General features: G+C 44.7%; 1 protein-coding gene across 4 annotated transcripts in view; it reads left to right on the forward strand.

Annotated features, from left to right (window-relative positions):
* Positions 1-2,668: 2,668 nt before the first annotated feature.
* Positions 2,669-17,429, forward strand: part of LOC115208058 (protein sidekick-2) — a 54,221-nt gene continuing 39,460 nt past the window's right edge. For 3 of the 4 annotated variants that reach the window (XM_029775805.1, XM_029775814.1, XM_029775833.1), the window contains exons 1-4: positions 2,669-2,823; positions 6,161-6,282; positions 6,596-6,705; positions 15,570-15,720. In XM_029775805.1, the coding sequence (XP_029631665.1) occupies positions 2,763-2,823; positions 6,161-6,282; positions 6,596-6,705; positions 15,570-15,720 (444 nt within the window). In that variant the 5' untranslated portion in view covers positions 2,669-2,762. Of the gene's footprint in view, positions 2,824-6,160; positions 6,283-6,595; positions 6,706-15,253; positions 15,263-15,569; positions 15,721-17,429 lie in introns of those variants that run through there. The other variant, XM_029775823.1, reaches the window with a different exon arrangement.

The raw sequence follows: 17,429 nt of genomic DNA on the forward strand, positions 1-17,429 counted from the left end.
ATACCAAACCTGTAGGCACTCACGAAGACAGTGAGTACCACAGTCACATAATTATACCAAACCTGTAGGCACTCACGAAGACAGTGAGTACCACAGTCACATAACTATACCAAACCTGTAGGCACTCACGAAGACAGTGAGTACCACAGTCACATAATTATACCAAACCTGTAGGCACTCATGAAGACAGTGAGTACCACAATCACATAATTATACCAATCCTGTAGGCACTCACGAAGACAGTGAGTACCACAATCACATAATTATACCAAACCTGTAGGCACTCACGAAGACAGTGAGTACTACAGTCACATAACTATACCAAGCCTGTAGGCACTCACGAAGACAGTGAGTACCACAATCACATAATTATACCAAACCTGTAGGCACTCACGAAGACAGCGTCTCACAGGCACAGACAAAATCAGTTCTATTTCCACATTATTCTATTGACCCGAAGGCCCCGGACTGTACTGTGTTGGCTCAGATATTCTTTGTATGTGTAACTGGGCCAGCGCAGTACAGCTCAGTCTGTCACAAATTGGCCTGGGTAAAAAGGGTATTACAAACTATTACAGACCCAATACACTACTGTAAAATATATGGTACTACTGTAAAGTATATGGTACTACTGTAAAGTATATGGTACTACTGTAAAGTATATGATACTACTGTAAAATATATGATACTACTGCAAAGTATATGGTACTACTGTAAAATATATGATACTACTGTAAAATATATGATACTACTGCAAAGTATATGGTACTACTGTAAAGTATATGGTACTACTGCAAAGTATATGGTACTACTGTAAAATATATGATACTACTGTAAAATATATGATACTACTGTAAAGTATATGGTACTACTGTAAAGTATATGATACTACTGTAAAGTATATAGTACTACTGTAAAGTAGATGGTACTACTGTAAAGTAGATGGTACTTCTGCAAAGTATATGGTATAAAGTATGTGGTACTACTGAAAAGTATATGATACTACTGCAAAGTATATGGTACTACCGTAAAGTATTTGGTATATGGTACAACTGCAAAGTATTTGGTACTACTGTAAAGTATATGGTACAACTGCAAAGTATATGGCACTACTGTAAAGTATATGATACTACTGCAAAGTATATGGTACTAATGCAAAATATATGGTACTACTATAAAGTATATGGTACTACTGCAAAGTATATGGTACTACTGCAAAGTATATGAAACTACTGTAAAGTATATGGTACTACTGCAAAGTATATGGTACTACTTTAAAGTATATGGTACTACTGTAAAGTATATGGTACTCCTGTAAAGTATATGATACTACTGTAAAGTATATGGTACTACTCTAAAGTATACAATACTTGTGCACTAAACATACTGGACACTCACTGTATAATCCTTGCCTTGTGTGTGTCCAGCGCCTGGTGCCGTTGGTCACCTGAGCTTTACAGAGATCCTGGACACATCTCTGAAGGTCAGCTGGAAAGACCCCAATGAGAAGAATGGAGTCCTCACAGGTACTGTACCTAGTATAGTCTCTAACAATAACCCTCTCTGAAAAGACCTCAACAAGAAGAATGGAGTCCTCACAGGTACTTCACCTAGTATAGTACAGTATCTAACCCTAACCCTCTCTGGAAAGACCCCAACTAGAAGATCAGAGTTCTCACAGATAACTAGGTCTACTGTAGGCATGGTCTATGGTTGACCCTGTTTGTTGGATGTGTGCTGTGTTTGGTTGGGTACTGTGGTTGCTAAAGTATCCATTTCTGTGCAAATGGCCAACAAAGATCTATTCTATTCCATTCACTTCTATAGGGAAAGGGGGATACCTAGTCAGTTGTATTCTAGTCTTCATATGTCCTCTCTCCTACAGTATTGTATTCTAGTCTTCATATGTCCTCTGTATCAGTCTAACCAGCTGTGATGTCCCTCTCCTACAGTATTGTATTGTAGTCTGTTCATATGTCCTCTGTATCAGTCTAACCAGCTGTGATGTCTCTCTCCTACAGTATTGTATTCTAGTCTGTTCATGTCCTCTGTATCAGTCTAACCAGCTGTGATGTCTCTCTCCTACAGTATTGTATTGTAGTCTGTTCATATGTCCTCTGTATCAGTCTAACCAGCTGTGATGTCCCTCTCCTACAGTATTGTATGTAGTCTGTTCATATGTCCTCTGTATCAGTCAACCAGCTGTGATGTCTCTCTCCTACAGTATTGTATTGTAGTCTCATATGTCCTCTGTATCAGTCTAACCAGCTGTGATGTCTCCTCTCCTTACAGTATTGTATTGTAGTCTTCTATGTCCTCTGTATCAGTCTAACCAGCTGTGATGTCTTCTCTACCAGTATTGTATTGTAGTCTTCATATGTCCTCTGTATCAGTCTAACAGCTGTGATGTCTCTCTCCTACAGTATTGTATTGTAGTCTGTTCATATGTCCTCTGTATCAGTCTAACCAGCTGTGATGTCTCTCTCCTACAGTATTGTATTGTAGTCTGTTCATATGTCCTCTGTATCAGTCTAACCAGCTGTGATGTCTCTCTCCTACAGTATTGTATTCTAGTCTGTTCATATGTCCTCTGTATCAGTCTAACCAGCTGTGATGTCTCTCTCCTACAGGCTACCCGTATCTCGTGGGAGGAGTTTAACCGGACCAACACCCGGGTCACCCACTACCTCCCTAACCTGACCCAGGAGTACCGAGTCACCGGGCTGACCGCCCTCACCACCTACACCATCCAGGTGGCTGGGATGACCTCCAAGGGACAGGGTCAACTGTCTTCTTCTACTATATCATCTGGAGTTCCCCCAGGTTAGTACCTCCCCCTAACCCTCACCCAGGTTAGTACCTCCCCCTAACTCTACCCCCAGGGAGTACCTCCCCTTAACTCTACCCCCAGGTTAGTACCTCCCCCTAACCCTCCCCCAGGTTAGTACCTCCCCTCTAACTCTACCCCCAGGTTAGTACCTCCCCCTAACTCTACCCCCAGGTTAGTACCTCCCCCCTAACCCTCCCCCAGGTTAGTACCTCCCCTCTAACTCTACCCCAGGTTAGTACCTCCCCTCTAACTCTACCCCAGGTTAGTACCTCCCCTCTAACTATACCCCCAGGTTAGTACCTCCCCCTAACTCTACCCCAGGTTAGTACCTCCCCCTAACTCTACCCCAGATTAGTACCTCCCCCTAACCCTCCCCCAGGTTAGTACCTCCCCCTAACTCTACCCCCAGGTTAGTACCTCCCCCTAACTCTACCCCAGGTTAGTACCTCCCCCTAACTCTACCCCCAGGTTAGTACCTCCCCCTAACTCTACCCCCAGGTTAGTACCTCCCCCTAACCTCTACCCCCAGGTAGTACCTCCCCCTAACTCTACCCCCAGGTTAGTACCTCCCCCTAACTATACCCCCCAGGTTAGTACCTCCCCTAACTCTACCCCCAGGTTAGTACTTCCCCCTAACCCTCCCCAGGTTAGTACCTCCCCCTAACTCTACCCCCAGGTTAGTACCTCCCCTCTAACTCTACCCCAGGTTAGTACCTCCCCTCTAACTCTACCCCCAGGTTAGTACCCTCCCCCTAACCCTCCCCAGGTTAGTACCTCCCCCTAACTCTACCCCAGGTTAGTACCTCCCATCTAACTCTACCCCCAGGTTAGTACCTCCCCCTAACTCTACCCCCCGGTTAGTACCTCCCCCTAACTCTACCCCCAGGTTAGTACCTCCCCCTAACCCTCCCCAGGTTAGTACCTCCCCCTAACTATAACCCCAGGTTAGTTCCTCCCCCTAACTCTACCCCCAGGTTAGTACCTCCCCCTAACTCTACCCCCAGGTTAGTGCCTCCCCCTAACCCTCCCCAGGTTAGTACCTCCCCCTAACTCTACCCCCAGGTTAGTACCTCCCCCTAACTCTACCCCAGGTTAGTACCTCCCCCTAACTCTACCCCCAGGTTAGTACCTCCCCTCTAACTCTACCCCAGGTTAGTACCTCCCCCTAACTATACCCCCAGGTCAGTACCTCCCCCTAACCCTCCCCCAGGTTAGTAACTCCCCTACTCTAACCTAGCTACCCCCCAGGTTAGTACCTCCCCCAGGTCAGTACCTCCCCCTAACCCCCCCCCCCAGGTCAGTACCTCCCCCTAACTATACCCCAGGTTAGTACCTCCCCTCTAACTATACCCCCAGGTTAGTACCTCCCCCTAACTCTACCCCCAGGTTAGTACCTCCCCCTAACTCTACCCCAGATTAGTACCTCCCCCTAACCCTCCCCCCAGGTTAGTACCTCCCCCTAACTCTACCCCCAGGTTAGTACCTCCCCCTAACTCTACCCCCAGGTTAGTACCTCCCCCTAACTCTACCCCCAGGTTAGTACCTCCCCCTAACTCTACCCCCAGGTTAGTACCTCCCCCTAACTCTACCCCCAGGTTAGTACCTCCCCCCTAACTCTACCCCCAGGTTAGTACCTCCCCTCTAACTATACCCCCAGGTTAGTACCTCCCCCTAACTCTACCCCCAGGTTAGTACTTCCCCCTAACCCTCCCCCAGGTTAGTACCTCCCCCTAACTCTACCCCAGGTTAGTACCTCCCCTCTAACTCTACCCCAGGTTAGTACCTCCCCTCTAACTCTACCCCCAGGTTAGTACCTCCCCCTAACCCTCCCCAGGTTAGTACCTCCCCCTAACTATAACCCCAGGTTAGTACCTCCCCCTAACTCTACCCCCAGGTTAGTACCTCCCCCTAACTCTACCCCCAGGTTAGTACCTCCCCCTAACCCTCCCCAGGTTAGTACCTCCCCCTAACTATAACCCCAGGTTAGTTCCTCCCCCTAACTCTACCCCAGGTTAGTACCTCCCCCTAACTCTACCCCCAGGTTAGTGCCTCCCCCTAACCCTCCCCAGGTTAGTACCTCCCCCTAACTCTACCCCCAGGTTAGTACCTCCCCCTAACTCTACCCAGGTTAGTACCTCCCCCTAACTCTACCCCCAGGTTAGTACCTCCCCTCTAACTCTACCCCAGGTTAGTACCTCCCCCTAACTATACCCCCAGGTCAGTACCTCCCCCTAACCCTCCCCCAGGTTAGTAACTCCCCCTAACTCTACCCCCAGGTTAGTACCTCCCCCAGGTCAGTACCTCCCCCTAACCCCCCCCCCCAGGTCAGTACCTCCCCCTAACTATACCCCAGGTCAGTACCTCCCCCTAACTCTACCCCCAGGTTAGTACCTCCCCCTAACCCCCCCCCCAGGTTAGTACCTCCCCCTAACTCTACCCCCAGGTTAGTTCCTCCCCCTAACTCTACCCCCAGGTTAGTACCTCCCCTCTAACTCTACCCCAGGTTAGTACCTCCCCCTAACTCTACCCCCAGGTTAGTACCTCCCCCTAACTATACCCCCAGGTCAGTACCTCCCCCTAACTCTACCCCCAGGTTAGTACCTCCCCCTAACTCTACCCCCAGGTTAGTACCTCCCCTCTAACTCTACCCCAGGTTAGTACCTCCCCCTAACTATACCCCCAGGTCAGTACCTCCCCCTAACCCTCCCCCAGGTTAGTAACTCCCCCTAACTCTACCCCCAGGTTAGTACCTCCCCCAGGTCAGTACCTCCCCCTAACTATACCCCAGGTTAGTACCTCCCCCTAACCCCCCCCCCCCCCCCCCCCCCAGGTTAGTACCTCCCCCTAACTATACCCCCAGGTTAGTTCCTCCCCCCTAACCATAACCTCACTCCCCTAACCCTAACCCAGTCCCCTAACCCCAGCCATTTCCTAACCCCAGCCAAATGCTCTTATGATTTTTGGTGTGACTCACTGTGTCCCTCTTCCTTTATCTCCATCCCTGATCTCACTGTCTCTCCTCCTTTATCTCCATCCCTGATCTCACTGTGTCTCTCCTCCTTTATCTCCATCCTTGATCTCACTGTGTCTCTCCTCCTTTATCTCCATCCCTGATCTCACTGTGTCTCTCCTCCTTTATCTCCATCCCTGATCTCACTGTGTCTCTCCTCCTTTATCTCCATCCCTGATCTCACTGTGTCTCTCCTCCTTTATCTCCATCCCTGATCTCACTGTGTCTCTCCTCCTTTATCTCTGTCCCTGATCTCACTGTGTCTCTCCTCCTTTATCTCCGTCCCTGATCTCATTGTGTCTTTCCTCCTCCCTATACAGAGATGCCAGGCCCGCCAACCAACATAGCCATCTCCAACATCGGCCCCCGATCTGTGGCCCTGCAGTTTAAACCTGGCTATGACGGCAAGACATCCATCTCACGCTGGCAGGTCGAGGCACAGGTCGGAGACACATCCAATCAATCAATAAATCAATGAATCAAGCAAGTGAACAATCAATCAATCAAACTTTAAGTGAATTAAAAAAATCATAGTCTCTCTTTCTCTCTCTCTCTCTCTCTCTCTCTCTCTCTCTTCTCTCTTTCTCTCTCTCTTTCTCTCCCTCTCTCTTCTCTCTCCTCTCTCTCTCTCTCCCTCTCTCTCTCCCTCTCTCTTTCTCTCCCTCTCTCTCTCTCTCTCTCTCCCTTGCACTCTCTCTCTCTATCTCCCTCCCTCCCTCTCCCCCCCCCCACCCCCATTATTATACCCTCTCTAGATTGGTATAATCGGGGAGAATGAGGAGTGGGTGATGGTCCACCAGTTGCCCAACGAGCCTGATGCCCGTTCCCTGGAGGTCCTGGAACTGAACCCCTACACCTCCTATAGGTACAGTACAACATCACTAGTACAGCTACAACAGGTACCTAACACTACACCTCCTATAGGTACAGTACAACATCACTAGTACAGCTACAACAGGTACCTAACACTACACCTCCTATAGGTACAGTACAACATCACTAGTACAGCTACAACAGGTACCTAACACTACACCTCCTATAGGTACAGTACAACATCACTAGTACAGCTACAACAGGTACCTAACACTACACCCTCCTATAGATACAGTACAACATCACTAGTACAGCTACAACAGGTACCTAACACTACACCTCCTATAGGTACAGTACAACATCACTAGTACAGCTACAACAGGTACCTAACACTACACCTCCTATAGGTACAGTACAACATCACTAGTACAGCTACAACAGGTACCTAACACTACACCTCCTATAGGTACAGTACAACATCACTAGTACAGCTACAACAGGTACCTAACACTACACCTCCTATAGGTACAGTACAACATCACTAGTACAGCTACAACAGGTACCTAACACTACACCTCCTATAGATACAGTACAACATCACTAGTACATCCACAACAGGTACCCTAACACTACACCTCCTATAGATACAGTACAACATCACTAGTACAGCTACAACAGGTACCTAACACTACACCTCCTATAGATACAGTACAACATCACTAGTACAGCTACAACAGGTACCTAACACTACACCTCCTATAGATACAGTACAACATCACTAGTACAGCTACAACAGGTACCTAACACTACACCTCCTATAGATACAGTACAACATCACTAGTACAGCTACAACAGGTACCTAACACTACACCTCCTATAGATACAGTACAACATCACTAGTACAGCTACAACAGGTACCTAACACTACACCTCCTATAGATACAGTACAACATCACTAGTACAGCTACAACAGGTACCTAACACTACACCTCCTATAGGTACAGTACAACATCACTAGTACATCTACAACAGGTACCTAACACTACACCTCCTATAGATACAGTACAACATCACTAGTACATCTACAACAGGTACCTAACACTACACCTCCTATAGATACAGTACAACATCACTAGTACATCTACAACAGGTACCTAACACTACACCTCCTATAGGTACAGTACAACATCACTAGTACATCTACAACAGGTACCTAACACTACACCTCCTATAGATACAGTACAACATCACTAGTACATCTACAACAGGTACCTAACACTACACCTCCTATAGGTACAGTACAACATCACTAGTACATCTACAACAGGTACCTAACACTACACCTCCTATAGGTACAGTACAACATCACTAGTACAGCTACAACAGGTACCTAACACTACACCTCCTATAGATACAGTACAACATCACTAGTACATCTACAACAGGTACCTAACACTACACCTCCTATAGGTACAGTACAACATCACTAGTACAGCTACAACAGGTACCTAACACTACACCTCCTATAGGTACAGTACAACATCACTAGTACAGCTACAACAGGTACCTAACACTACACCTCCTATAGGTACAGTACAACATCACTAGTACAGCTACAACAGGTACCTAACACTACACCTCCTATAGATACAGTACAACATCACTAGTACAGCTACAACAGGTACCTAACACTACACCTCCTATAGGTACAGTACAACATCACTAGTACAGCTACAACAGGTACCTAACACAACACCTCCTATAGGTACAGTACAACATCACTAGTACAGCTACAACAGGTACCTAACACTACACCTCCTATAGGTACAGTACAACATCACTAGTACAGCTACAACAGGTACCTAACACTACACCTCCTATAGGTACAGTACAACATCACTAGTACAGCTACAACAGGTACCTAACACTACACCTCCTATAGGTACAGTACAACATCACTAGTACAACTACAACAGGTACCTAACACTACACCTCCTATAGGTACAGTACAACATCACTAGTACATCTACAACAGGTACCTAACACTACACCTCCTATAGGTACAGTACAACATCACTAGTACAGCTACAACAGGTACCTAACACTACACCTCCTATAGATACAGTACAACATCACTAGTACAGCTACAACAGCTACCTAACACTACACCTCCTATAGATACAGTACAACATCACTAGTACAGCTACAACAGGTACCTAACACTACACCTCCTATAGGTACAGTACAACATCACTAGTACAGCTACAACAGGTACCTAACACTACACCTCCTATAGATACAGTACAACATCACTAGTACAGCTACAACAGGTACCTAACACTACACCTCCTATAGATACAGTACAACATCACTAGTACAACTACAACAGGTACCTAACACTACACCTCCTATAGGTACAGTACAACATCACTAGTACAGCTACAACAGGTACCTAACACTACACCTCCTATAGATACAGTACAACATCACTAGTACAGCTACAACAGGTACCTAACACTACACCTCCTATAGGTACAGTACAACATCACTAGTACAACTACAACAGGTACCTAACACTACACCTCCTATAGGTACAGTACAACATCACTAGTACAGCTACAACAGGTACCTAACACTACACCTCCTATAGGTACAGTACAACATCACTAATACAGCTACAACAGGTACCTAACACTACACCTCCTATAGGTACAGTACAACATCACTAGTACAGCTACAACAGGTACCTAACACTACACCTCCTATAGGTACAGTACAACATCACTAGTACAGCTACAACAGGTACCTAACACTACACCTCCTATAGATACAGTACAACATCACTAGTACAGCTACAACAGGTACCTAACACTACACCTCCTATAGATACAGTACAACATCACTAGTACAGCTACAACAGGTACCTAACACTACACCTCCTATAGGTACAGTACAACATCACTAGTACAGCTACAACAGGTACCTAACACTACACCTCCTATAGATACAGTACAACATCACTAGTACAGCTACAACAGGCACCTAACACTACACCTCCTATAGGTACAGTACAACATCACTAGTACAGCTACAACAGGTACCTAACACTACACCTCCTATAGATACAGTACAACATCACTAGTACAGCTACAACAGGTACCTAACACTACACCTCCTATAGGTACAGTACAACATCACTAGTACAGCTACAACAGGTACCTAACACTACACCTCCTATAGATACAGTACAACATCACTAGTACAGCTACAACAGGTACCTAACACTACACCTCCTATAGGTACAGTACAACATCACTAGTACAGCTACAACAGGTACCTAACACTACACCTCCTATAGGTACAGTACAACATCACTAGTACAACTACAACAGGTACCTAACACTACACCTCCTATAGGTACAGTACAACATCACTAGTACAACTACAACAGGTACCTAACACTACACCTCCTATAGATACAGTACAACATCACTAGTACAGCTACAACAGGTACCTAACACTACACCTCCTATAGATACAGTACAACATCACTAGTACAGCTACAACAGGTACCTAACACTACACCTCCTATAGATACAGTACAACATCACTAGTACAGCTACAACAGGTACCTAACACTACACCTCCTATAGATACAGTACAACATCACTAGTACAGCTACAACAGGTACCTAACACTACACCTCCTATAGGTACAGTACAACATCACTAGTACAGCTACAACAGGTACCTTACACTACACCTCCTATAGGTACAGTACAACATCACTAGTACAGCTACAACAGGTACCTAACACTACACCTCCTATAGGTACAGTACAACATCACTAGTACAGCTACAACAGGTACCTAACACTACACCTCCTATAGATTCAGTACAACATCACTAGTACAGCTACAACAGGTACCTAACACTACACCTCCTATAGGTACAGTACAACATCACTAGTACAGCTACAACAGGTACCTAACACTACACCTCCTATAGGTACAGTACAACATCACTAGTACAGCTACAACAGGTACCTAACACTACACCTCCTATAGGTACAGTACAACATCACTAGTACAGCTACAACAGGTACCTAACACTACACCTCCTATAGGTACAGTACAACATCACTAGTACAGCTACAACAGGTACCTAACACTACACCTCCTATAGATACAGTACAACATCACTAGTACATCCACAACAGGTACCTAACACTACACCTCCTATAGATACAGTACAACATCACTAGTACAGCTACAACAGGTACCTAACACTACACCTCCTATAGATACAGTACAACATCACTAGTACAGCTACAACAGGTACCTAACACTACACCTCCTATAGATACAGTACAACATCACTAGTACAGCTACAACAGGTACCTAACACTACACCTCCTATAGATACAGTACAACATCACTAGTACAGCTACAACAGGTACCTAACACTACACCTCCTATAGATACAGTACAACATCACTAGTACAGCTACAACAGGTACCTAACACTACACCTCCTATAGATACAGTACAACATCACTAGTACAGCTACAACAGGTACCTAACACTACACCTCCTATAGGTACAGTACAACATCACTAGTACATCTACAACAGGTACCTAACACTACACCTCCTATAGATACAGTACAACATCACTAGTACATCTACAACAGGTACCTAACACTACACCTCCTATAGATACAGTACAACATCACTAGTACATCTACAACAGGTACCTAACACTACACCTCCTATAGGTACAGTACAACATCACTAGTACATCTACAACAGGTACCTAACACTACACCTCCTATAGATACAGTACAACATCACTAGTACATCTACAACAGGTACCTAACACTACACCTCCTATAGGTACAGTACAACATCACTAGTACATCTACAACAGGTACCTAACACTACACCTCCTATAGGTACAGTACAACATCACTAGTACAGCTACAACAGGTACCTAACACTACACCTCCTATAGATACAGTACAACATCACTAGTACATCTACAACAGGTACCTAACACTACACCTCCTATAGGTACAGTACAACATCACTAGTACAGCTACAACAGGTACCTAACACTACACCTCCTATAGGTACAGTACAACATCACTAGTACAGCTACAACAGGTACCTAACACTACACCTCCTATAGGTACAGTACAACATCACTAGTACAGCTACAACAGGTACCTAACACTACACCTCCTATAGATACAGTACAACATCACTAGTACAGCTACAACAGGTACCTAACACTACACCTCCTATAGGTACAGTACAACATCACTAGTACAGCTACAACAGGTACCTAACACAACACCTCCTATAGGTACAGTACAACATCACTAGTACAGCTACAACAGGTACCTAACACTACACCTCCTATAGGTACAGTACAACATCACTAGTACAGCTACAACAGGTACCTAACACTACACCTCCTATAGGTACAGTACAACATCACTAGTACAGCTACAACAGGTACCTAACACTACACCTCCTATAGGTACAGTACAACATCACTAGTACAACTACAACAGGTACCTAACACTACACCTCCTATAGGTACAGTACAACATCACTAGTACATCTACAACAGGTACCTAACACTACACCTCCTATAGGTACAGTACAACATCACTAGTACAGCTACAACAGGTACCTAACACTACACCTCCTATAGATACAGTACAACATCACTAGTACAGCTACAACAGCTACCTAACACTACACCTCCTATAGATACAGTACAACATCACTAGTACAGCTACAACAGGTACCTAACACTACACCTCCTATAGGTACAGTACAACATCACTAGTACAGCTACAACAGGTACCTAACACTACACCTCCTATAGATACAGTACAACATCACTAGTACAGCTACAACAGGTACCTAACACTACACCTCCTATAGATACAGTACAACATCACTAGTACAACTACAACAGGTACCTAACACTACACCTCCTATAGGTACAGTACAACATCACTAGTACAGCTACAACAGGTACCTAACACTACACCTCCTATAGATACAGTACAACATCACTAGTACAGCTACAACAGGTACCTAACACTACACCTCCTATAGGTACAGTACAACATCACTAGTACAACTACAACAGGTACCTAACACTACACCTCCTATAGGTACAGTACAACATCACTAGTACAGCTACAACAGGTACCTAACACTACACCTCCTATAGGTACAGTACAACATCACTAATACAGCTACAACAGGTACCTAACACTACACCTCCTATAGGTACAGTACAACATCACTAGTACAGCTACAACAGGTACCTAACACTACACCTCCTATAGGTACAGTACAACATCACTAGTACAGCTACAACAGGTACCTAACACTACACCTCCTATAGATACAGTACAACATCACTAGTACAGCTACAACAGGTACCTAACACTACACCTTCTATAGATACAGTACAACATCACTAGTACAGCTACAACAGGTACCTAACACTACACCTCCTATAGGTACAGTACAACATCACTAGTACAGCTACAACAGGTACCTAACACTACACCTCCTATAGATACAGTACAACATCACTAGTACAGCTACAACAGGCACCTAACACTACACCTCCTATAGGTACAGTACAACATCACTAGTACAGCTACAACAGGTACCTAACACTACACCTCCTATAGATACAGTACAACATCACTAGTACAGCTACAACAGGTACCTAACACTACACCTCCTATAGGTACAGTACAACATCACTAGTACAGCTACAACAGGTACCTAACACTACACCTCCTATAGATACAGTACAACATCACTAGTACAGCTACAACAGGTACCTAACACTACACCTCCTATAGGTACAGTACAACATCACTAGTACAGCTACAACAGGTACCTAACACTACACCTCCTATAGGTACAGTACAACATCACTAGTACAACTACAACAGGTACCTAACACTACACCTCCTATAGGTACAGTACAACATCACTAGTACAACTACAACAGGTACCTAACACTACACCTCCTATAGATGCAGTACAACATCACTAGTACAGCTACAACAGGTACCTAACACTACACCTCCTATAGATACAGTACAACATCACTAGTACAGCTACAACAGGTACCTAACACTACACCTCCTATAGATACAGTACAACATCACTAGTACAGCTACAACAGGTACCTAACACTACACCTCCTATAGATACAGTACAACATCACTAGTACAGCTACAACAGGTACCTAACACTACACCTCCTATAGGTACAGTACAACATCACTAGTACAGCTACAACAGGTACCTTACACTACACCTCCTATAGATACAGTACAACATCACTAGTACAGCTACAACAGGTACCTAACACTACACCTCCTATAGATACAGTACAACATCACTAGTACAGCTACAACAGGTACCTAACACTACACCTCCTATAGATACAGTACAACATCACTAGTACAGCTACAACAGGTACCTAACACTACACCTCCTATAGATACAGTACAACATCACTAGTACAACTACAACAGGTACCTAACACTACACCTCCTATAGGTACAGTACAACATCACTAGTACAGCTACAACAGGTACCTAACACTACACCTCCTATAGGTACAGTACAACATCACTAGTACAGCTACAACAGGTACCTAACACTACACCTCCTATAGATACAGTACAACATCACTAGTACAGCTACAACAGGTACCTAACACTACACCTCCTATAGGTACAGTACAACATCACTAGTACAGCTACAACAGGTACCTAACACTACACCTCCTATAGATACAGTACAACATCACTAGTACAGCTACAACAGGTACCTAACACTACACCTCCTATAGGTACAGTACAACATCACTAGTACAGCTACAACAGGTACCTAACAATACACCTCCTATAGATACAGTACAACATCACTAGTACAGCTACAACAGGTACCTAACACTACACCTCCTATAGGTACAGTACAACATCACTAGTACAGCTACAACAGGTACCTAACAGTACACCTCCTATAGGTACAGTACAACATCACTAGTACAACTACAACAGGTACCTAACACTACACCTCCTATAGGTACAGTACAACATCACTAGTACAACTACAACAGGTACCTAACACTACACCTCCTATAGGTACAGTACAACATCACTAGTACAGCTACAACAGGTACCTAACACTACACCTCCTATAGATACAGTACAACATCACTAGTACAGCTACAACAGGTACCTAACACTACACCTCCTATAGGTACAGTACAACATCACTAGTACAGCTACAACAGGTACCTAACACTACACCTCCTATAGATACAGTACAACATCACTAGTACAGCTACAACAGGTACCTAACACTACACCTCCTATAGATACAGTACAACATCACTAGTACAGCTACAACAGGTACCTAACACTACACCTCCTATAGGTACAGTACAACATCACTAGTACAGCTACAACAGGTACCTAACACTACACCTCCTATAGATACAGTACAACATCACTAGTACAGCTACAACAGGTACCTAACACTACACCTCCTATAGGTACAGTACAACATCACTAGTACAGCTACAACAGGTACCTAACACTACACCTGATAAATGTACTCACATAGTTATTCTGGTAGTCACATACTGACCACACAATACACCCATCAGAGTTGGACTCTATTCCACTTCAAAGGGATCAACATTTAATTCATGAGCAAAAAAGTCCATACCCTCTGAATTGAATTGGAATTGGACCCCAACCCTGATTCCTGTGTCCCCATGTTGTAAGCATAGCTCCTACCAGAACATCCTGTCAAACCCATGTTGACATCCATACCTTCCTGTCTGTCCTCCCCTGTAGGTTCCGTATGCGCCAGGTGAACATAGTGGGGACCAGTCCTCCCAGCCAGCCCTCCAGGAAGATCCAGACCCTGCAGGCTCCTCCAGATATCTCCCCCTACAACGTCACCCTCCGAACAGCCTCAGAGACCAGCCTCTGGCTCCGATGGGTGGTGCGTCCTGACTAGATTGTTTTCCTCATAAGGGCACAAGGAACACAGACATGCATGTACACAATATCTGTTTCTCTGTCAGTCTCTGTCTCTCTGTATCTCTGTTTCTCTGTCAATCAGCCTCTGTCTCTTTGTATCTCTGTCTCTCTGTTTCACTGTCAGTCTCTGTCTCTCTGTTTCTCTGTCAGTCTCTGTCTCTCTGTTTCTCTGTCAGTCTCTGTATCTCTGTTTCTCTGTCAGTCAGTCTCTGTATCTCTGTTTCTCTGTATCTCTGTTTCTCTGTCAGTCAGTCTCTGTATCTCTGTTTCTCTGTATCTCTGTTTTTCTGTCAGTCAGTCTCTGTCTCTCTGTATCTCTGTAACTCTGTTTCTCTGTCAGTCTCTGTCTCTCTGTCTCTCTGTTTCTCTGTCAGTCTCTATCTGTCTGTATCTCTGTTTCTCTGTCAGTCAGTCTCTGTATCGCTGTCTCTCTGTCAGTCAGTCTCTGTATCTCTGTTTCTCTGTAACTCTGTTTCTCTGTTAGTCAGTCTCTGTATCTCTGTCAGTCAGTCTCTGTATCTCTGTCAGTCAGTCTCTGTATCTCTGTTTCTCTTTTAGTCAGTCTCTGTATCTCTGTTTCTCTGTAACTCTGTTTCTCTGTCAGTCAGTCTCTGTATCTCTGTCAGTCAGTCTCTGTATCTGTGTCTCTCTGTCAGTCAGTCTCTGTATCTCTGTCTGTCTGTCAGGCAGTCTCTGTATCTCTGTCTCTCTGTCAGGCAGTCTCTGTATCTCTGTCTCTCTGTCAGGCAGTCTCTGTCTCTCTGTATCTCTGTTTCTCTGTCAGTCAGTCTCTGTCTCTCTATATCTCTGTTTCTCTGTCAATCAGTCTCTGTCTCTCTGTTTCTCTGTCAGTCTCTATCAGTCCGTCTGTCTCTCTGTCAGTCAGTCTCTGTATCTCTGTCTCTCTGTCAGTTGGTCTCTGTATCTCTGTCAATCCGTCTGTTTCTCTGTCAGTCAGTCTCTGTCTCTCTGTCAGTCAGTCTCTGTATCTCTGTTTCTCTGTCAGTCAGTCTCTCTATCTCTGTCTCTCTGTCAGTCAGTCTCTGTATCTCTGTTTCTCTGTCAGTCAGTCTCTGTCTCTCTGTCAGTCAGTCTCTGTATCTCTGTTTCTCTGTCAGTCCGTCTGTCTCTTTGTCAGTCAGTCTCTGTCTCTCTGTTTCTCTGTCAATCCATCTGTTTCTCTGTCAGTCTCTGTATCGCTGTCTCTCTGTCAGTCAGTCTCTGTCTCTCTGTATCTCTGTTTCTCTGTAAATTAGTCTCTGTCTATCTGTATCTCTGTCTCTCTGTCAATCAGTCTCTGTATCTCTGTCTCTCTGTTAGTCAGTCTCTGTATCTCTGTCTCTCTGTTAGTCAGTCTCTGTATCTCTGTTTCTCTGTCAGTCAGTCTGTGTCTCTCTGTCAGTCAGTCTCTGTATCTCTGTCTCTCTGTTAGTCAGTCTCTGTATCTCTGTCTCTCTGTCAGTCCGTCTCTGCCTCTCTGTCAGTCAGTCTCTGTATCTCTGTCTCTCTGTCAGTCAGTCTCTGTTTCTCTGTCAGTCAGTCTCTGTTTCTCTGTCAGTCAGTCTCTGTCTCTCTGTCAGTCAGTTTCTGTATCTCAGTTTCTCTGTCAGTCAGTCTCTGTATCTCTGTCTCTCTGTCAGTCAGTCTCTGTTTCTCTATCAGTCAGTCTCT

The sequence above is a fragment of the Salmo trutta genome, chromosome 1 (genome assembly GCF_901001165.1).
Source record: "Salmo trutta chromosome 1, fSalTru1.1, whole genome shotgun sequence".
Classification (NCBI taxonomy): Eukaryota; Metazoa; Chordata; class Actinopteri; order Salmoniformes; family Salmonidae; genus Salmo; species Salmo trutta.